The 22,700-nt window shown below is 48.0% G+C and overlaps 1 protein-coding gene across 3 annotated transcripts; it reads right to left on the reverse strand.

Moving 5' to 3' along the window:
• Positions 1-18,302, reverse strand: pik3r1 (phosphoinositide-3-kinase, regulatory subunit 1 (alpha)). Of its 3 annotated transcripts, XM_078088826.1 has the most exons (15): positions 17,979-18,302; positions 16,443-17,036; positions 9,037-9,129; positions 8,877-8,951; positions 8,550-8,681; positions 7,738-7,939; positions 7,391-7,473; positions 3,658-3,871; positions 3,389-3,569; positions 3,164-3,289; positions 2,941-3,083; positions 2,682-2,858; positions 2,532-2,606; positions 2,261-2,431; positions 1-2,155 (listed from the first exon to the last, which is right to left on the reverse strand). In XM_078088826.1, exons 2-15 carry the CDS (start codon positions 16,777-16,779, stop codon positions 1,966-1,968), a joined length of 2,199 nt encoding a protein of 732 aa, XP_077944952.1. In that variant the 5' UTR covers positions 16,780-17,036; positions 17,979-18,302; the 3' UTR covers positions 1-1,965. The 3 variants fall into 3 exon arrangements, with proteins under 3 accessions (XP_077944952.1, XP_077944953.1, XP_077944954.1); XM_078088827.1 differs by lacking the exons at positions 7,391-7,473; positions 7,738-7,939; positions 8,550-8,681; ... (2 more) ...; positions 16,443-17,036; positions 17,979-18,302 and adding an exon at positions 5,744-6,078; XM_078088828.1 differs by lacking the exons at positions 7,391-7,473; positions 7,738-7,939; positions 8,550-8,681; ... (2 more) ...; positions 16,443-17,036; positions 17,979-18,302 and adding an exon at positions 4,845-5,515.
• Between the last annotated feature and the right edge of the window lie 4,398 nt (positions 18,303-22,700).

The following is a 22,700-nucleotide window of genomic DNA, read 5'->3' on the forward strand; positions in this document are numbered from 1 at the left end:
TCATTGCTTAAAAAGAAGTGTTTATTTCTTTTTTTTAAAAGCCCAATACAGATTTGAAGCATAATTTGGGGAACACTGGTAGATCTCAATCTAATCATGTCTGGGACACCCACAAAAATGAGCTTCAAATGGAAAAAGACCGTACAACCCGGGGCAGAGATAATGGTGCATGATGTCAAACATTTATTAAAAAGGAGTTGATGGGGCGTGAAAGTCTCCTAATAAAATAAACGTCATGACAGATTAAGTATTCTGGTCAAATACATCTGAAAACATCTTAGTCGGTCGCTCAAGCTGCACTAGACTAGAAGATCAATTATCGTTTTAACACAAATAGAGGGAGAGACTTCAGAGGCCAGTTTGAAAAGAACTAATCAATATTTAGTCATGTTAATGTTTTCATTTTACAACTAACTTGTTATGCTAAGATATATTTAACAGCTGTGCTGAGCATGATTACATTTTAGTTTGGGAATAAAATAGATCTAAATGTTCAACAGGCTGATCTATGATCAAAGTATGTTATTATTACTCGATAAGCATGATGGGCTTTTATTAAAATGTTCACACTCGTACCGTTAAAAGATGTGGGAGAAGTGGAGCTGCGGTTGGATTGTGAAATTAAAGACTGAAATGAGCCGATCGCCTGCGTGAACAGTGAATTTCTGATACAGAAAAATACTAAGTGGAAAAAGGATAATGCTCTTTTAATAGTATCCATCAGTTAAACATCGGTCTGCTTTGATATATTCTTGTGGGAACGTATATATTTTATAACAAAATAAATCTATACCTGTGGTTTCCACGGTGACGCTACACATGAGTCACAATCCCACCATCGCTTCCCCTCAGAGAGCCGCATGTAGCGTGTAGCATGTAGCATGTAGCTCTGGAAAATAGTACTTTTGTGACAAGCAGCTCAAAAGGCTCCGCCTGAGAACATTAGTTTGAAGCAAAAAAAAAAAAAAATCTCCATCTTTATACCAGTTGTTAAAGTAATCTATAATAAAGTGTATGTTGCTATTATTAACTTTTAAAAATCTGATTTTTTTTCGTGTTTCGTGGCATTTTGACTCCGTATCCTTTTGGATATTTACACAGGAAATAGCAATAACACAAGCTTATATTGTGGGTTGCAACAGAAGGAAACAGAATTGCATAGCAGATCAGAACTAAACAGGAACGGATCCTTTTTGGTACGGTGCACTTTGAGTCCTGACGGTGCACATTTTTCACATATGTACATGAAATAGTGAGTCCATTCATAGTTTCACCTGCACTCTAATGCTCAACAGTACGAAGGCAGGATGCGGAAGTCTCTGCCTTTCTCTTAAAAGTCTTTTCCCCAAAAAAGAAATTAAAACTTTGTCTTAAAAAGTGCCATTTTGCTACATTTATCAGCTGATCCATGGTCTGCTACTGAACAGTCAACACAAGCAGATGTGTTACACAACCTGCCCAGAGATCTCACATTTTCCTGATTCTATGGGTTTTGGTCACATGGACAATCTCTCGCTCACACTCTCTCACACAAACACACACACACACACACAAACACTTGTGCAGAAACACATTAAGAGGGGCGGGGGGGGTTTGAACAGCGTTGTGGCCGGTGAGCACAGTTCCATTTGAAGACTTAATCTGATGCGATTAAACATTCCCGGCCGGTAAAGCTTTGGCGAAGAACGAGCACCGTTGGGAAAAGGCCTCTGACGTCCTCCACTGCGGCAGCCTCCCCCCCCCCCTCACTCACCCCCCCTCCGCTCAAAAAGCAAGAGAAAGATGCACATTCAGGCTCGTGGTCAGGCAAAGTCACTGAAATGTTCCGTCTTCAAAGTCCCAGTGGGGGGGGAGGGGGCGGGGGACGACAAACGGCGCCCATCGCTGTAATCGTGGCGTCGGAGGACCTTTTCCTTTGTGTCCGCGTGGGGAGGAAAACGCGCCGTGGGGGCGTGGGGGGGGGGCTCACCGTCTCTGCTGGGTGTACACCGGGTACGCTAGCGTCACGTTCAGAGAGTCATTGTGCTGCACCAGAGACGTGTGCTGGTAGTGGAGCACCAGCTCCTTCAGGGAGCCGTACAGGTTGTACGGCTCGGCGAAGCCCAAACCCGAGGAGGTCTTGTTGATGACGCAGTGCTTCACCTCGCCCTCCACGCTGCAGAGGAGAGAAGAAGAAGAAGGGTCACGGGCCGCTCGCAGCAAACCGCACCGTGCCGTCACACTGGACGGGGAGACGGACGCCACGTCGGCGGATACGTACACGACGCTGCAGGCGTAGCAGCCGGCTTTGCTGCTGTCTCGGACCAGGAATGTTCCGTCCCTCTTGCCCTGGAGCAGCGCCTCCGCCTGCGGCCGGTTGATGTTGCCCAGTTTCCAGGACCGCTCGTCGTGGTGGGGGAGGTCTTCGTCATCGTCCACCATAGAATATTGACTGGAAGGCACAAAGGCAACGCGGGCGTTAGCGTCATGGGGGACGGGGGGGGGGACGGGCGCTTATTTGTTGGAAGGGTTCATAGGAGGAAGATACTCACTCTTCGGTGTTCTCGTTCTTGATTCCCAGCCACTCGTTGAGCTTCTTCTGTCGGACTCCCTTCTGGGTCAACCACCTGCAGGAGAGCAGCCGTTAGAAACCAGGGCGGATCCAATCGGATTTAACCCCCCCGTTAGGTTCTGGGACTCACGTGAGGTACTGGTCTCTGGTCTTGCGGAGCTGGATGAGGTCGGGCTTGATGCTGTTCATCCTCTTGTCGATCTCCCTGTAGTCGGCCGCCTGCTTCTTCAGGTCTTCCTCCAGGCGCCGCTTGCTGTCCACGATCTCGCTGATCCGGGACTTGAGCTTCTCGTAGTTGCCCATGATCCTGAAACGCAACACAGACGTTTAGTTTCCACGTCGGTTTTCACTCTCCGCTGACGGCGCTTTTCTTTTTTGCGCGTCGTTACCTCTGGATCTCCTTGTCGTTGCCTTCTCTCCTGAACTTCTCGATGTACTCCTTGCTGTAGCGCTCCTGCGTCTGACATTGCTCCTCAAATATCTTTATGGTTTCGTTAAAAGCCTCGATGGCCGTCCTCTTCATTTGGATCTCCTGGAAGCAGAGCGCAGCGTGAGATTGTGTCGTGCGCGGGCGGCTCTGGGCGGCGGCCGGGCCTCTCGGCCGGTACTCACCTGTGACGTTCTGGTGTACTCCTCATACAGGCGGTCGTACTCCTTGTTCTTCTCCTGGAACTGCTGGTGGTACTCGCACAGCTTCCTCCCCACCGCCTCGATGTTGTCTTCCTTCACCACCTGATCCTGCGGGGAAAGAAATGGGAACGCGGTTGCGGTTAAATCGCTGGAATGTGAGCGGGGCGCTTGCGTTGCCGGCGGTGACCGCGGGCGGGAAGGTCTCACCTGCTGGTGCTTGGAGACGGGGAACTGCAGCTTGACGTCCAGCTTGGGGTTGTACTGAGCCAGTGACTCGTTGCGATAGTGGTTGATGAGCTCGACCACCGAGCTGAAGGTCAGCGGGTCCGAGAAGCCGTACTTCCCGTCCCGGTGGAATATCTTGATGAGCTTGTTGTTGCCTCCTTTCCTGCAGACCAAAAGGAAGCGAAGCCCGTTAAAACCACGTCCCCGCCGGCAGAGCGCCTTGACGACAGGAAGCGATGTCACACACGTACCTCAGAGTCAGCGTGTAGTCGCCGTGCATCTTCGTAGACGCGTCTCGCACCAGAAAAGTGCCGTCCGCCGTGTCCCTCAGCTTCTCGTTGACCTCCTCCCTGGAGATGTCTCCCCAGTACCACTCGGCGTCCTGCAGCGCCATGTTGTTGTTCATACCGTTGTTAGTCGCGGGCGCAGGGGCGGGGGCGGGCTTGGGGGGCTTTGGAGGTAGAGCTGTGAGAGGAATAAACAGAGAACGTAAATAAACGCTTCGAGTCGAGCTCAGCAGCAACCGGAGGCCGGTTTTGGACTCCACTGAGTCCAGTTCAGTCCGGCATCCTGCAGATGCCGTGAATCACGAACACAAGCCCCGCCCCCTGCCCCCGCCTCCCATTGATTAAATGGGAATGAAAAATCGCCGCCCCCGGTGGGAGGGGAAATGAAGCATGAGTCAGGGGAATGAATTTCATTCAGGGAAAGGAGATTTCTCTGTGGAGGAATAAAAAGATCACGTAATAAACGCTGCGCTGTGAATACTGGAAGGGATCAAAAGGGTTGGAAATGGATCTAATGCCGGCTTTAATCCCGAATAACCACATTCTGTTAGATAACTAACATCAGCTCCGTACTTACAATCTGACCACCAGATCTCCTTTTCCTAGTCCTGCCTCAAAGCTGCATTCAGATTTGCATCGACGATAATTTCCAGCCGATAAGCAAGTCAAGTGGAAAATGGAACATTTTGACGCCTCAAATAGTCATCTAACATCTGCAGTGGATGATCAGCAGCTGTAGCAGAGCTCAGGTCGCCGGCTATTTTTAACCCACAAATCTGCACTGCCTTTGTTCACCCCCCCCCCCGCCTGCATGACCACCCTCTCTGCTACAACGGACGCTGCCGGACTCAATCAGACCGCAGCCGGCGTCCCACGTTGCTACACGGCAGAAGAAAATGCAAAAGCGTCACAATCTGTGCAAAATGCAAACTGCCGTCTCGACCACAGCTCACGGTTTCCGCTGCACTTCTCAGCAGCTTTCCTTCCAGTCTCATCGCGTTTCCTCTCCAGATTGCAAGAAATGTGCGATTCTTAACCCCCGATACGTGGACGCTCCTTCTGAACAGTTCCACAGAAGTGCTGAAGTTCCCGATACAACCGCCTAAACAGCCATTTGAAAAGCCTGCTCAGTAACGTGTTACATCACTCACCACAGCCAATCGCAGGGGGGCTTCGTCACCAACCACTCCTGCATCTTTCCTTTCCCGAGAGTGATGAGGTCATTCTCAACGCTTTTTTTTTTTTAAACCCCCCCGTTCAATTGTTAACCGCGCTGCAGCTCAGCGTCACGCGATGCGTCCAAGCAGGCGTCCATTCCAGAAGCGTCCGTGCAGAAGAAGAGCACCTGCAGTCTGTTTCCATGCTTCTCCTCGGTCGTCCTCTCGCTCTCTGCCGAGCTGCGCTGCTCTCCCTCGTCTCTCCCTCGTCTCTCCCTCCCCCCCCCTCCCCCTGCAGGTTGCCAGGCCCCTCCCCCTCGTCGTGCGGCGCTTTAGCCCGGCCCACTGCTGGCACTCAGGACAAAGCCAGCTCTGCTGCAGCAGCACGTACGCAGCTGAATTCTAATGCTTGGCCCCCGGTCAGCGGCACCCAGAGCTCCGAAATACGCCGGTAATCCCCCAGCGTGACGGAGATAACGCTCCCCCCGTCCTGAGTGAAATTAGAACGGACGCGGTTCTTGGTAGAGGTGAAAGTCCTTTCTAGGTTCAACTCGGGGGCGGCCTCTGCGTGCTGCATTCAACGCAACAGATTATTTCTCTAAATGCAGTGATTTCCAGTTAAAGTGACCTGAAGGATCCACTTGAGGGTCCAGCAGATGAAACTCTCCTATTGGCACAGAGGCCGGACACATTCAAGTCCACACTAAAAATAAATCCCACTTAAACGGCGCAGAACCCGCCCAGTTTTAGAGTTGGCCTGTGAGAATACAACACGCCCGGTATGAGGAAACAAAAAGCAGCCTTTCTGTGAGCTGTGGTATTTTGTGTCTTGAAGAAAGGCGCCAGTGTGACGAATGAAATGAGTGAATAAAGATGCAGAACATCTCACTTACGTTGCAAGCTGTGCATGTTTCGTGTAGCTTCTGTTTTAGTCCCAACATGTGAATTAAATCCAACAGAGTCACTTTCAAGTCCTCCAGTAAAGCTCCATGTCATCGTTGATTTGAAAAATTAAAAAAAGGTAACGGCTTTATGTGCCCCTTAAAAAGAGATCCAGGTAATCCGCTCGGCGTGAGGCAGGTGTCTGACTGACTTCCTGCTGTGTGCGTCTCGCTCTGTGAAGTTAATGATTAGCGGCTGCTGCGCTGGTGTCACTGCTGCCTGTTCTGAGACCAGCCCCTCGTGTTAGCTGTGTGTGGGTGTGCGCCTCTTTTTGTTGGTCACTCTCTCTCTCTCTCTCTCTCTCTGTGTTTGTAAAGGAGGAGGGGGGGGGGGGTTCAGTCATATGATTAACTTGCAAAGTTTCAAATATTTGCTGAGCTGGGCACTTTGAGGCAGGGAGGACGAGGACGGGTGGGGTGGGGTGAGAGTGGCCTTAGAAACTCGAAGCAGGCCTCACTTAACAAGAAGCGCTCTGTGGAAGAGGCCGACTTTCCAGCCAACCAGATCTAAGTGGGCCTTTTTGTCGCTTACTTAAAATAGGCACGCAGTAACTTGGGAGGAGGCACGCAGACAGTCCAGTGTGTGTGTGTGTGTGTGTGTGTGTGTGTGTGTGTGCGTGTGGACTGTCACACGGGTCATTCACGTAAACACGTGTATGAAATGTACATGTATTTATCTGTGTGTATTTACAGAGTAGGCGATTATTCCTGTGACCCTGTTGTTATCTGTAAACCGGAGGACTGAAACCAGCAAGGTACACTTCAACTTTGTTTGACTGAGTGGCGTGCGTGTGCGTGCGTGTGCGTGGGTAAAAAAGTGATTCAGGGTTTGTGTCTTGCCGCCCGCCCCTCAATCCATCCACCCAAGAGCGCCAAAGTGCTCCCGCAGGTGCAAATTACTGACAGCTGAGAGTGGCCCATGCACAGGAACATTATAAATAGACCTAACAGGTAATAAAATGTTTAAACAGCCACAGCCAGCCAGCGACCGAGCTTTTAACTACGACTGTAAAAACATAACTGTGCCACGCAGCGCTGTGCACGCACACAAAGCAGCTCCATCCATGGCGGACCACCGCCACGCCAGCCCTGAAAACGGACTTTGTGCAGCTTTGTTTGACTTGTTACCGACTGAATAACAGGGCAAAAAAATAAAAAAATCAGAGCGCCTCCAAAGACGTCACCAATCTGTTCTCACACCTACGGTTCATTTGCTCAGAACTGAGCAGCATCCGCTCAGCTCGCTGAATCCAACCAAATGTTATGGAGACCATTTTCTAAACTAACAAGGGAAACTGATCTGAAGGCCACGCAGCTCTGGTGGGGGTCACCAGGTGAACAGGGCCTGCGGTTTCAGTCACCAGGCACATAACTTGTGTGATCCACGGCCCTCTGCGACTGCAGCAGACGACTCAACGTCTCCCTCCAAGCTATCAATAGTTCCAGCGTTCGGTTCTTGTCCTGCTGTGTTTTCAACCATTGCACCCACTAATAAATAAAACCCCGCATAGCAAACAGCAGCGACGCTCATTTCACGAGTGATCATTTCATACAAATAAAAATACTTGTGGAAAGACTAAAAAGGAAGTTGTTAAATACCTGGAGCCGCCTGACTTTCACTGCATTCACTCATCACCAGAACCTCGATGATCTTGATGTGAGCATCCAAGCTGGCTTCACAGCTGCAGGGGGGGGGCCCGGGTGGGGGTGTAAACAGAAAACATGCAAGTTAAATAAAGTTTGTGCTTTGCAAACCAAGTCTCTGCTGCTCTGGTTGCTGTGCGCAGGCCACTTTGATTGTGCAGCACAGCTGGTAAGTAGAAAAGCTTCAACCTATATAACTCGTGTGCAGCTAAACCCCCCCCACCCGTCCCCCGCCTGACAGACCGGCAGCGCACACAAGCCCAAACGTGTGAGAGCCCACGTGTCTGTCTGTCTGCACCCACCTGCTGGCCTGCTGTCTGAAAAGCACAGCGCTGAAGATCTCGCCCAGCGCTCTGGCGCTGAGCAGGTTCTTGGAGCTGTTCAGGCAGACTCTAGAGAAGTGCCTCAGCAGACAGTGCAGGGTCAGCCAGTATTGGGGAGGCAGGCTCGGGGTGCTGCCGACGCGACGCAGGAGCTGAGCGCACTCCTCGGGGTTCCCCACCTCTGTTGAAACAGGTGAGAGGTCAGCAACACGGTTAAGAAACATTAAAGAAAACTAACTGATCGTGTCTGTCGAAAAGGAGCACAAAAGAAAAGGGTGTTTGTTTGTTTTTTTAAAAAGAAATGGAAAAAAGGACGTCATGTGCAGTTGGGCGATGAAACCGCAGCAGTTGTGTGGTTGGCAGTGCGCGTAAGGTACACTCGCAGGTGATTGGCTGCTCAGAGATGGTAGAGATAAACTCTCAGGCTTGTTTTAGTTCCATCAACCACAGGCATCCTGCTTCTGGCCGTGTGCAAGAGAACAAGCACTTGAGAACAATGCGCGTGCATCTGTACTCGCAACACACACCAAGTCAAGAATGTCAAAATACACTAATTATATGTGTGTATATGCATATATATGTGTGTGTGTGTGCATGCATGCATGGGTTTTACGCTTTTATTAAAAAAAGCAAATAACGGTTAAATATAAACGTCTGCTTTGAGGTCTTGCGGTTTGGTGCTCAGAGTACTCGGTGTTCATTTCGAGTTGCGTCACGTCAGCACCTGGTCTGACTACCGTTGTGAACAGGAAGTGAGCGGCGCGTCTGCGCTCGGGGTCAGCTGCTCTCACCTTTGGCCGTGTGGACCATCTGAGGGTGCAGTGCAGCGGGGATGACGGGCTGGGGGAGATCCTGCAGGTACCTGCGCAGACCGTCGCACAGGACGGGAAGTTCCACCTGATCCAGATCTGGCGAGGCCGGGTCTGAAGCACACAAACAACACACATTTTGAAAACCGTATCTTGCTCGTTAAGCCATGATTGCAACAGAGCTTTCAGAGATACTGGTAATGTCCTTTTTAACATGCTGGATGTGCGCACAGACCTCACACATTTCATGGGTCATTATTTTCTCTCGGTTGGGAACAAGCTTCCCTGGTCAAAGATAAACCTACTTACCACAATCATAAAACTGTCTGACTTCAAGTCCACCGCCAGCGGTAAATGTCCGGTATAAAGTGGGGTTATCGAGACCTGCAACCAAACAGCACAACACGAATGGTTACATGCGTCGACTGAGAGGACAAAGAGTGAAGCGCGGTTCATGGAGGAGCCTCACCTTTCTTCTCGATAGCTTCCAGCAGTCTGGCCATCATGGGAGGACTCGTCTCCGGGGGGGAAAACTGCTCCGTCAAGTCCAGCAGACAGAAACCTGGAGGGTGAAAAAGCAAAAAGGGATTGTCAAACAAACAGATTTTTGAAAAAGGAGTGCTGTGCTTGTCTGTTCTCCATCTGTTTGCTGCCGTAACTGTTATTTATTAAATAATAAGTACATTATTGTGACGTGTTACGGGTGCAGATTTCCTGCTCTTTCTTGAGAACAAGTCAATAAATGGACTTAATCATGTGAGAGTCTTTGGTCTCATCCTTTTAGCCGTTATGGAAACATTGGTTTCACTTGACCCACTTCGACAATGATCAAGTTGAGGTGAATTTTAAGCCGCATCAGGAAGTTCAGGGGACACAATTTGGAAAGTAAATGTGGCCCATTCACAAAGGAAATGTTCCGCTAGTCTTCGGAAGCGGAGATGAATGTTTCTGCGACATTTAATGTGGCGAGGGCAGAAATTCAGCCGATTAGGTGCACGACTTAAAAAACGACTCAGAAGGCCAAAAGGGAAGCTGTTACGAGACCAGAGGACCGCCTTGAGTGAGTATTTACAAGCGACCGATTCAGGAACCGGAGGTGCTGAGCACTGAAGTTAGGGTTTGGTGGAAATAAGCAAATGCCTTGTGATATGAGGTAAGCCAGGGCTAAGTTTGTGCCCAATTTTTCCCTCAGAACTTTGCACCCAGGTGTGGACATGAAAGGATGAAGGGCTTGGCATGGATTTTATTTGGATTTGCAAAGGCGTATTTTGAAAGGGCACTTTTCTGAAAGGCCCAACTGTTCAACGCAGAGTCTGCACTTTTTTAAATGCTTAGAAACCATGAATGGAACCCTTTCTAGTCACCATATTTTTCTTTCTTTTCTCCCCCAAAAAATGATTACGATATTTGAATCGGGCATCCAGCGGTCCTGCCGATGCGTGCGTGCTACTCATTACCGAGGAGCGGCCTTCTTCCACCGCAAGAGTGTTCAATCGAGTAAATGATGAACCACTTCATCCAAATCCACATCCTCTCTGGCCGGAACGCACCCGGGCTGGCATGTTGCGTGTGAAGAAAGCTGGATTACCAAAGTCCCTCTAGCCACAGCACACACAAAACTCCATGTAGGACAACTGGTCATCTGGAAGACATTATCAGAACCCGCAAAGCAGGGAGGGGAGGGGGGGGTTCCCAGAAGCAGTGAAGTCTGAGATGGAACGCTAGAGTTCCCCTAAATAGAGATGGAGACACGCCGTGCTGCCACAGCACACCTCGGACGTGTAACCTTTCTCCCAGACAAGATATCCAACACGACTGCCATTCCACAGCCATTCCTTTTTCTGAGAAACTCAGTCTAAATTTAAAGAGTCCCGGCCCCACTTCCAAAAATCCACCCAAACATCCAGAGGCTTGCTTGAAAAAATGTGTTAACACATCTACAAAGGATCAAAGTGCCATATTCAACAGTGTGTTTAAAATGACCTCCGTGCACGTCTCCTGATAAGTTCCCGATAACTCCCACGTGATCCAACTGATTTTTGTTTTTTTTGTATTTATTTACCCCCCGTGCCGTTGGCCCCTGGGCGACACGGGCCGGCTCTGAAGATGGGAGCCGCTTCTCCGTACTGTCGACGATGTGATGGTTTTGGCCCCGGTGGAATTGTATCAGGTGGCGGACAAAATATGGAAGAAATGTTTCAAGCCATCGGTGACGACGTCTTGAGATGCTTTGGCACCAGATCAAGGACAAGTAACCATGGGAACACACACAAAAACACATGCCAATGATTTGGGAACCGTTGCGAAGGTAATGGAGATGGTGATAACTCGATAGCTTTTGCTGTCCTGACAGGTGTGGGTGATTTTACCACATCTTGCATGATCGTTTACACGAACACACTGAAGTACAGCGTGCATGTGATCGATGCACCTTCTGCGGGTACCTAGTCCGTATAATCAATGCCACAAACACGCTAAATAATGGTATACATGGCAGCTTCAACACAATGCATTCCCGTTGTCTCTTTTTGTTTAGAGCAGCAGATCGTGTTACAACTGAAGGGGGGGGTTGGGGAAGAGACAGGGCCCCTGCAGACGTGTGTCTACAAGCCCACGTTTTTTTGGCAGACAGTCTCATGATATCCCAAAAGGCCTTCGCCACTCAGTAGTCAGTCAGTTAACCGCAAGTTGGGGCAGTCAATGCAGCTGCCGCTGGTGCTGCTGTGGTCCTAGCGGGGGGGGGGGGGGGGGGGGGGGGGGGGGGGGGGCGACATTCTCCCCGGCTGAAATGGTATGTCTGAGCCCAACAGACTGCAGACTGTGGCCAGGACGGGCGTGGGTCACCACCGACACACTAAAGATAGCACACACTTTGGATACATTTAGAGGTCTGCTCAAGTAACAAGCTTTTGCAGGTTAGAACCACTTCTAAAAAGGGAGGGCAATGTCTCCCCCTGCAGGACGGAAGGTGCACTGCGCGAACGAAGCGACAGCCAATGAGGAGACTGTTGCTACAGCCTGACAATTAACCCTATGAGAGCAGACCTTGGAGGGACACCAGCTTCACCATTGCAGATAACAGTGGATTAGTTTATCATGGCACACAACACGTGTACTAGGGAACTACTACTTGCAGATGACTGACGCACACAGATTATTTTTTAAGCTTTTGCCACAATGATGATAACTTGATTTACTACATTTAAATAAGAGTCACAATCACTACAAACTGCAAAAAAAATTCTTGTGGGTGTTACATCCTCTCAAATAGACGTATGAGTGAATCTGATGTGTGGGGATCTGCTTTATATTGGAGCATTTCCATTATGTGGGGAGTTCATTTCCAAGGGGGGGTGCAATGCATGCTCTGCACTGAAGGGGGTGCTGTAATCGATCTCCTCCTCGGCACAGCAGAATATGCATTAGGAGAAGATACGAGAAGCCTTTTATGAAGTAAGTGCTTCTATTCTTAATAGTTCTGACCTGACATTATAAACCATTCCAGGAAAATAAGTTGGCCGGGTTAAAACAATACGGCGTTCTTGTCCTCGCCGTTATGCAACGCCACAGCTCTTCAGCACGAGGAGCTCGGCCCTTTCCCCATCAAATACGTGACATATTTCAAATACCCTTTTCTGGTTCTCCTTCGACTTGGTGCTTTTCACTCATCGCACCTCTCGTCTTATTGCACCACTTCTTCACGTCTATCGAACTGCCCCCCCCCCTTCCCACCCTCCCGCCCTAATCCTGCTGGCAGACATGCTCCAACTCTCGTAAAGAAGATTTGCCAACTCCATCTCTGCACACAAATCAAGTAATGAAACAAGCTTTCGTGCACAAAAATCATGAATTCAACTTGCATGCGGATGATGCGGGAAACTACAATGTTGACCTGATTGAGGCCTGAAATTACTGTCACACCTCACAGCATTTATTTCAAGTCTATAATTATAGCAGTCAAGGAGGTATAATTTTTATTTAATTATAGAAAAATATTTTATAGATTTTTGAGGCTTTACTTCATTTCATCATTTGCAGCCCAAGTTAGAGTAATTATAAACTGTAAACGTGAATGGCTGAACCTCAACACCTAAAGTCAGGGGAAGAAATTCCCTTTTCGCGCCGTGTTAGAATCAAAAAGGACGAGTCCTTGTTGTCACGTCCGCACTGGAAGGCCGCTAACGCTTAGCAACAGCTCATGGTCTAAAAGTTAACGGGATTACGAAAAACACGAGACATTTTATGACTGATCCTCTCTGTGAAATTAAAGTGTGACTAAGCCAAAAAAAAAAAGTAAATCCCGTGTTCTAAATCTGACGGCTGAGGGCAGAGGATCGGCCGCCACCGCCCTCCACATCTGTCGAATGCTGGCCGGCTAACGACCTAACACCAAGCAACGAACTTACCAATAAACTTAACCTGGTAATTGGAACGTAATACAAAAAAAAAAAAAACTAAATTAGCTTCATGCGAAAGCAGCGGGTACACCGAGCGTTGGCAACCCGCAGAGGGTCCCGCTCAGGGTGCAAACCTTTTATTGTCTACGTCCATTGTGCAACGAGTTACCGCAATCAGCATTTAGCACAATACTGATTCATCACAAAGCTACAAATCAGTCCACCGTGCAGTCTGCAGAACTCCACCAGAGGAGCGCCAACACATTCCTGGCCCCCGGCTGCCCAGAGCCCCACAGAGGAGGAAAAACATCGGAGCAAATAGAAGCAAATAAAAATGAAAAAAGGACACTTTCACCAACGTTTTTGTTCTGTGGCTATTTCTTTTTTTTTTTCACTAACACACAGCCACATGGTGGAAATGTAATAACCAACCAGTTGATGGGGAACAAACTGTTGCACTGTAAAAAGAGGATCCACACGATGGCAGGAGGGTACAGCACGGCCGGTTCTCAGTTTACGAGCTACCCCCGAATGGGGGCACTTCAGGGTTTAAAACTGGAAGCTCGGTTTGGTGGATTTTGGTTTTGAATCCATTTCGCTCGTATCAAGTATGTACGCGTGCATATCTTTGAACAAACTTATGTAAAAGGCAGAAGAAGTCAATTCTTGTTAGAAAGAGGCCCAGGGAAGGAAAACGACATTATCTCAACCTCTGGCTACGCGCTTCTCTGCTTTGTACGGGCTGATCTCTTCCCTCCAGCAGCCCTTCTGAAATGCGCCAACACCCCTGCAACCTAAATATAGAGATGGTCTAAATCTACTCAATGCACTTGGGTCATATTCAGGAAACAGACTTACTGCAGAGAAACATGAAAACATGATGAGACGCCGCAGACGAGGATGAAGCCTAATGGCATCAAATAGTTTCCTAAACAAGTCTGAGCATGCGAGGCCGAACCCTGTGAGAGCGTGCAGAGCAGCAAACGCTTATTCACACCTTTATATTCAACATATGGAAGAATGTTCTCTCAACCCCGTCGGTGGAGAACAGTTATAAACAGAACATTTAACCATTTAGAGCCGCCTTGTGACTGTAAATATCCAACATGGTCACTGGACTTAATCGAGATTAAGAAACGTACCCATTCCAGCTCTAAATTCCTGTCTTTGTTACTTTGATTAAACAAAAAGAATCAAACAATTGTAGATTTCTGTTTAACCAAATAAGAAAAAAGGAGCTTTTAGAGGAAATTCGTTCTATGGGTTTTAATCTCACAGTTCCTTTCTCTTGGCAGGGCCCAACACATGTATATCCTCTAAACCGAGAGGCCCAGAGAAGGAGCACTTTAATGTAAAAGAAAAAAAAACCCAACGGCTGAGCGCTGGAATGAGGCGGAATAGTTTCCCAGCCCCGTTTCTCCCTCACCCTCTCCACATCTGCTGCACTCATGTAAACCCCTGTGGCTCAGTGGGGAGAGGCCCCTGCGTTCACCACCCCCACCACAGTTGACTGTAGGAACTATCAAAACATTAAATATATACGGAGGAAGGAGAAGAAAGCTGAGAAGGAGGAGGACGGGAGTGAGATCCCTCGGTAGTGGGCAATAAATCACAAACAATCTGGGAGCAACAAGAGCCCGGCCTCCATCCCAGAGCCCCTCTTTAAAGCCCCCTAGAGCATGCAGAGCCCCCGAGACCCTCCCAATGCCTAACCCCCCCATCCTTGTGCCCTCCACCAAGCCCCTAGCGCTGATCCAGTCCTGATCCTTTTGCACACTATCCCTTGCATGGACCCCCCCCCCCCCCCCCCCGCTCCCTCCCTCCCTCCCTCCCCAGGACACAGAGACTTTTCTTCTCTCGGTGCTACATTCACACTCTCTGCAGGCTCAACGCTGCCACTCAACCACAACACAGCCATTCAACACATGCCCCCTTCATGCAGCTCCTCGCTCGCCCCGCCAACCACGGCAAAGAATTTCACGATCGCGCCACAAAAAGGCGCAGGAACTAGAAACCTGCCGAGCTGCTCGTCAGGTGAGCAGAAGGCCGTGAGCGCACACTGCTGCTGCGAGCCACAGCGTCTTTAAAAAGAGATGCAAGCTATAATCGCAGTTGCGGCTTGACAGCTAAAGTGATACATTTCAAAAGGGTAATTATGTTTAGGGCAGTATTTAAAAAAAAACATGTTATGTACGTGTTCTTCCACTGCTTTAAAAAAAACTTAGAATTGTGCACAAAGGAATTGGGTTTCACTGTTTGCATGTGTCACAACTTAAAAGAACACTAAGTGTCCTCTTCACGCTCTATATTGCTTAGTTTAGGTCAAAGAGGCATTGTAGCTTCAAAAAAAAAATTGACCAAATATCACAAGTTTCTAGTCAGTTGGTGAGTCATAAAAAAAACAGAAAAAGTGACTCACGGACTTCGATGACCAGCAAATAAACTAAAACATTTTAACTAGACCGCTTTGCGATGGTAATTTATTTTCATTTTTCAGTGAAGCCATCTTAAACCCACAAAGGCTTTCAGAGCTATTTGCCCTAATCACCACTATACAGAGATCTAATGGAAAGCGTTCCCTTAAGATGTGCCTTTGTGGAGCTACACAGATGATATCCACTGGGAACATAAGGCCCGATGTGCTGCGGTGTACCAGGACCTGGATAGACGCCAGCATTGTCCTCTGGGACCCAGTTGGTTCTCATCCAGTGCAGCTGTACAGCTCGGGGGCACGGCCACTTGTTGTCAGAGAACGCAACTGTTCCGCAAAATCAGCATTTTTGTCGCCCTGAATCGGTCTGTTGATCTTTTCATTCAACAACTTAGCAGTAACAGAAGACTGTGAAAGAAGCAAATTAGCGGTGGCGTTAAGAACGGCTTAAAAAGCTCCAGGAGGAACAGAGTGAGGGAACAAAAATCATTTCAACCATTTTAACTCACAGCTGTGTGACAATCATGTATATTTATAGACTTTCAGGCAACATGATTTAAAAAAAATACCAACGACCAGCATGCATTTACATCGAGTGTTGCATCACACATCCGTGCATGTTCCAAAGTAGTCACTTAAAAGATATCAGTTACTTATCCACTGCACAGGCTTATTGTCTGGTTTCTGACATATCAAGGAATACAATTACTGTGAAACAAACCCGACCGAGTGCTTCCGTTGCATCTTCAACTTCTTAAATCTTAACACACCAATATTTGTTATCCACAAAAACAAATCCAACTTGGCTTTCAAGATTTTTTTAAAGAAACAGCTTGACCAATAACCAAACTTTTTTCTGTACATGAATACTTTCCATTGAGCAGGAATGATAATCATCAGAAAACAAGTCTTGTGTAATTCTGGTGTCGTAAATTGAATAAACATTTAAAAACCAAACCACAAATCAAATAAAGGTCAGATCATCCGATACTTTTTTAGTTGCATGTCTAATTGTGAAACGGTCCTGTCGAGTGGTGCAACGCTCACCTTGCTCCGAGTCAGAGTCGGTGTCCGCCCTGAAGCCCCCTGGAGCTTCGGGTAAAGGACGGAGGGGCCTCGGCTTGGGCGTGGGGGGGGAGATCCTCTTCCTCCCGATGAACTCAACGTAAGTCCCCGGGAAGTCCCCCTTCTCCAGGGTGGTTTCGTTGAAGCCTGGTAGCCAGCCGATCTCGTCTGGCCTCTGTTCCAGGCCGTCGGTGTACCCGAGGGCCACCAGCTCCCCTTTGCTCACCAGCAGAATGTCCCCCACATGTAGGCTGATGTCCTCCTCCCTCTCTTTCTTGTAATCGTACAGCGCTCTGTACTGATATCCCTCGGCACTCATGTTGATCCCTTTGTGTCAAGTTGCTTTCTGGGGGGATTTAATAAGCCACACTACTTTTGTCTTTAGTCCAGTCACACACTTGCTAGGTCAAACGGTTGGAAACCTCCCGCAGCTCTTTGCGGACGCCACTGTCTAGCTTTTCTTCATTCTTTCACAGTTGCCGTCGGTTCTGAATGATTTATGGTTTTCTTGGTGCGCCGCCTCACAGTATGTACCCATCAGAAGGTGGCCTGCAGACCGGAGAGCAGCATCCAGACCTGTGAGCGAGAGCAGAGGCCATTTGAAAAAACGACTACAGCACAGTCACACCAACAGCTGCCGGCACCTACATGAACATTTGCAAGATAAGATGATACAGATTATGGTTGACTGTGAGTCGCCATATGGCAAGTTGGTGGCCGATCACATTTATCTTTAGATAAAGATGCATTTGTAATGACTTTTATTAACTGTTCATGTTGTAGTTTAATGGGTTGTGGTCACTTTGCAGCAGTGTTTATTATTGGTGAAACTTTTCACTTGGGTGCAAAACGACTGTTACGTCCAACAAAGAACGTGACGTGTGCAAACGAGCGGACTGTGCGGGGAACGGCTCCTGGCACGCTTTGCGCCAACGTTAGCACGGCTTTAACTTTTGTTATACAAAATAAACAGGAACCGCTTTGGAGAGATGTGCTCGTGGATTAGAAACACGTTTTAATCGATATATATATTCGACTCAGGTCGTCAGAGAATCTGACGCAGAAACGTCACCGAGAAAATGTCGCGGGCGCCGGGTGGTTAACGGCTAGCTGGGTTAGCCAAGTTAGCTTACGACAACTAACGTTAGCTTAACCCAGCTCGCTAACGTGATCGTCGGCTAGCGTCGATCGGCTTCTTTTCTTTTTTTACTAGAAGTAACAGTTGAATGCCACACGAGTTAACCGACGGCCGCCATTGTTCGTCGCGTTATACGACGAAAAGATGGGTTTTTTAAGGAACGTCAGTTTAAGAACATGGCAGATAACAGGAGGAAGAGGAAAGAAGGAAAAAGGGTAGAAGTTAACGTAACGTTAAGTTCGACCAAACTAAGTTGTAGAAAGAACGTAGAGGCCTCACACGAAGCACGTATTCTTACTGCGGCTCTTTATTAACACTGTTAGTTGTCCTTAACAGAGACTAGACGGGAGTAACGTGAAGTTAAGCTCGGCGTTACTTACCGAGTCTGCACGGATCCACACGGAGAACCGACGAGTCCTCTAAACGCCGTCACTTCGGTCAACTTCGGAGTCGCGGCTACTTTCAGTAAACCTAAACATGTCGCTAACCAGAACGGCTTCGATAAGGGGGGTCGGCTTGCATTTGAATCCGCGTTAGACGGGATAGTACAAACTGTTACGGACTGCAGCCCGTCGACATAACGGCTCGGTTTCTCCGTCCAGAAGAAAAAAAAAATTCGCTCCCCTGCAACTGAACGCTGGCTTCGCTGTCGCGAAGAGGCGAGACAAAGCAACGGCGCCCATTGGTCCGCGGCGCTGTCAATCACTGACGCCACACGGTCTGACCAATCGGATCGCCACTAGTGGCGGGCGCGCCCCCGATCACGTATCCATGCAAGCAACACGAAACAGCTATCGAAATTACATAACTTTCCGCACGCAATGTGAGCCCAACCACTTTTGGTTGATGTTATCAGCATTAGGAGGTTTATTTTCGCAGCATCCGTAGTAATGAAGGGCGATGTAAAGATATGGCGTTATTGGCAACCCAAGCCGAGTACTGCAGAGGATATCTGCAGAACAAACACTACCATTGAATAGGTTCATGTGTTTCTTTTCTGAATCAATACTAAAAACAACAAGCCGTGGATTGTATCATGTGAGAAAAAGCCATATCCGTAACAAAGTTGAAAATTAAACATACAAAGGAGTTTTCTGTCCCAGCCCGGAAAGCATCGCCATTTATTTAGCCCGTAGTTATCAGTTTTTGTGTTGCTTTTTATAAATCATTGCATGTTCTCAGTGTGGAAGGATCCAAAATCTCCCACAGGCGCATGACTGTGAATGTGGGTGGCCTAATTATGGTGGGGAAAGAGGGCTGGCTGCTGGCAGAAATCCCCTATCAAGCATAAACCCGACTGTCTCGGCTGTGCTAAAAGAGGCCGTAAGCAGCTTTGGAAGAGGGCCGGCCGGCCTGAGTGTTTGTCAGTCAGGCATCAGTGGCCAACACCATCCACAAAAGAGGAAGGAGTGTAGAAAACAGGAGCATACGTAGCGTGAAATCAATAGCAACCAGGAAATTCAAACTGTGCATTTCTTCCCCTAAAAACTGCACACGACAGTGTAGTGAGAAGTGTATTATAACCGCTGCACAGCATTGAAAATTATATTTGAACCAGCCCCCCACACATAATCCCCCTCTGCCCCCCACTTGTTTCAAATATGAAATTTCTGTTATTTCAGGACCACAGAATTATTTCTCAATGTTTGCATGAATGTTCTTTCTTGTCATGACTTTGTGATAAATCCATTAAAAGTCAAAATAGCTTGAACCATCATTCATATTCTATCGAGGAAGCTTTTGCATATTTCATACTCTTGGCACGAATGTGAAAAAGCAAAATCAGATTTGACATATTTGCTGTTTTTTTGTACTGCAACGGAACATCATCTGACTTCCTAATCAGACATTTGTTTATTTTTAAGTAACTGTTGTGGAGCTGTTTTAGTAGGCTTCTTAAATTATTCCTCACAAGCACTTTTAGTTGGCTTCCATTACATTGAACAGCACTTAAGAGGTCCACCATACTGGGAGACGTCCTCAGCTACATACAGCATCCCAAAACAGTTGAATACAGTTCAACAATGCAAAATCATGTTGCAAATGTAGTTCAAATCTGGCCTTTAAATCAAATAACAACTCATGTATAAATGCAAAGATTGCATAATTACATGAATACAAACACAGAAATTCAGCGGGCAGAAAGTCTCACTTTAGGGAGAATTTAATGTACATTTCTGCACAACATTGCAACCTTTTTGAAGAATGTGGATTTGCAGACAAAAGGCATCAGAATGTGCGCTCTCAGACGCTGAACTAAAGCTGCAGGTACATGGCAGAGGAATCCTTTCATGTTACAGCAGCGGGACCCACTTCTCAAAGAATTCACTCTGCGTGCATCGGGCCCCCTAAACCATTAATCTATGCAGTGTTTTCAAGGCTTTGATAATGGCTAACTTTAGTGTAGAGCTCTTCGGCTCCAAGCTTTTCACACCCCCCCCCGGCCTCCTTTTTTCTATTCACTGAGGCTTTTATTTTTGTGAGCAAGCTGAGAATTCTCACATGCGAATCCCCCTAATGATCATCAACGTAAGATGAACTCGTGAAATGCATCACCCACCAACGCTTATAAATAAGGAAAAAGGACTCTTCCTCCCACTGCGTTGTTTCCTCATCGTTCCCATGGACTCTGTCATGCCCGTTCAGGGTTTTATTATGCTTTTATCTGCATGTGACCACTGCACTGTGCTGTACATTATTTACATATTTTTATTTGCGATATTCTAGATTGATTCTGTCATTCTGTGGTTCCCCCTCATCCTGACTCACAAACAGTAAGTCACATTTCTCCCTCCTTGATGCTTTTCCTGCTGCAGTTCACAGCATCCTCTGCAGACTGCGTTTCACGCGGCACAAGCTCGCTTGTGTGCAGGCGAGTGACAACATTCCTCTGGTATGAAAGAACACTTCTCCCCATCGACTCCCGACAGTGACCTTCTTCCCCGGACTGCTCTATAAATCATTCATTTTCCATATTAGCTTCGGTCCAAGTGCTTTTCTGGCCCACGAATCCCGACATGCTTTAGAGATATGGAGACGGATCGCAGGATGAACGGGAGTTCATTGTGCTGCTTAATCTGTTAGAAGATGATTTTTCACCGATGACACCGGAGCACATTGTGTCACATGTTTGCCATTGTTTTATTAGTTTATTATCAGCAGCGAACATCTGTACGTTCTCATTTCAGAAGGAATCAGAAGAAAACATTACAAAATGCTGATGAGACTCTCATGGACGTTTTTTTATTAATATTAACAAGCACGTGTGGACAATGAATATGGACACAGGACCTCAATGCACAGTTGAGTCTGCATGATTTTCATTTCAAAACTTCCACTCCTTGTATCTTTGAAGCAAAAAGCTGGTGGCGAGTGGTCTGCGAGTGCGGCTTCATGTGCACCTTTGTGCTTTTGCATGTGGTGAAATCTCTGAGTGATCGAACTCTTGACGTTTGACAGCGGGTCAAACTCTAAAAGACGAGGTTGACACACTGCAGGCGTGTGCATATGAAACAGGATCATTTAATCCTGCATGTCAGCTGAGCACCGATCCCAAAACCCAGTAAACTTCTGCCTTCTGCAAACACCAGGATTTGGAACAAAGCGCTTCGAGGTCATCGGTGAATAACGTCGGCCAGCTGTTGTGGAGCATTCTGGGAAATCTGCGACACCTTCATCTGAACTCTACGTTTACCTCGTTCTGTCCTTCTGTCTTATTTCCATTACAAATCCCACGCAGGGGGGCTTCCGTTTAGAGACATCACTCTCTAAACAGCAAAAGACTCATGAGTCCATCATTTGTACAGATGCATTTCTGTCTTTCTTGTGTGGAGACGTTGTTCTTTTCAGGGTTTGTGTTTACAGACACCTTCAAAACCTCAAAGACACACACACGCGCACACACACTTCCTCTCTCGGTTCTCGCTTCTCCCCCATCCCTTGTTAACCCTTGTTGGTCTGGAAATCAAGCGGCCCCCCCCCCATCTCTACCCTTACCACATGCTGTGGAAACAAGAGTCAAGTCTTTTCTCAAGAAAAAAAAAGAAGCGAGAAGAGATAATAAGGAAAAAAGGGCCCCATCATGTGAAGGTACAGCACAGGAAAAAGAAAAGAGAAAACAGGTAGTGGTGGCAGCTCGCGTTGCACTGGAGCCCCCCGCCCCCCCACCCGCCCCCCCCTGTTTGATGCAAAGAGAGAGCAGTGACCTAGTTGGGCGGTGACATGTTTACGGCCGATGAGCCAGCAGAGATTGAACCTTCGCTCCGGGGGCCTCTCATTTGGAGCAGTTGGGCTCCAAACCCCCGCGAGGGACGGAGGGAGGGGGGGAGGAGGCGGGATCCTCGATGGGTGGAGCGTTCCTCCTTCTGGGAAGCACCGCCCAACCCCCCCCCCCCCCCCCCCGTGTCTTCTCCTGCCTTCACGTCTCTTCTACCACTCACACATTCCCAGGCGCCGTCCGTCTGTCTGCCTGTGGAGCGCCACCATCAGGGCAAAGTTTCACTCGGGTCGATGACCTGATCTCCCCCCCCCCCCACGCGCTGAAATGACTCAGAGGTCCCTCTGGCTCCCCGAGTCCAGGCTTTGGTCTAAGTGAAGGGCCGCGTTTACCACGATGAAGCCGCGTGTCGTACGACCCAAAGTACGTCACCCACTTTTACGCGTCTTAAGACGGCGGCTTGCTAACAAGTGCAGAGTGAGATGAGTGAAAGGTTTTATGAAATTATCCATTTAGGTTTAACTGCTTAGCAGCGGCATGCTAGCATTAGCACGTTAGCATGACAACCTTAGAGTCAATCTCGATGTCCATTAAAGGAGTATTTTTGGGAGACAAAAACACAAAACTTTGAGATGGAATTTTTCAGATTATTGTCCGTTTCATTTCTATGTGCAGTTTCTTATTCATCCTCAAATGTATTAATCAAACCCAGTTGCTTATTTTCTTTTAACAATTGAACTATGTGTTTTCTCTCTCAGGAAATAGTGCCACCGATTGACCTGTCGCTGTCACATTTAATACCCCAATTCACGAGTTCACCGGTCCGAGAGCCACAGTGAGTCCGCGTCGCCCCGGCTGCCGTTTCCCAGCGTCCGAGGCCACGTGT

Source organism: Gasterosteus aculeatus, chromosome 14, assembly GCF_964276395.1.
Source record: "Gasterosteus aculeatus chromosome 14, fGasAcu3.hap1.1, whole genome shotgun sequence".
NCBI classification, from domain to species: Eukaryota; Metazoa; Chordata; class Actinopteri; order Perciformes; family Gasterosteidae; genus Gasterosteus; species Gasterosteus aculeatus.

Bases quoted from the DNA above. Each gene is read 5' to 3' on its own strand.
- pik3r1 (XM_078088826.1), bottom strand. From the start codon at position 16,779: ATGAGTGCCGAGGGATATCAGTACAGAGCGCTGTACGATTACAAGAAA. The intron at 8,952-9,036 runs GTGAGGCTCCTC...GTTTGGTTGCAG, and splicing joins GGAAGCTATCGAGAAGAAAG to GTCTCGATAACCCCACTTTA. The intron at 7,474-7,737 runs GTGGGTGCAGAC...CCCCCCCTGCAG, and splicing joins TTCAGACAGCAGGCCAGCAG to CTGTGAAGCCAGCTTGGATG.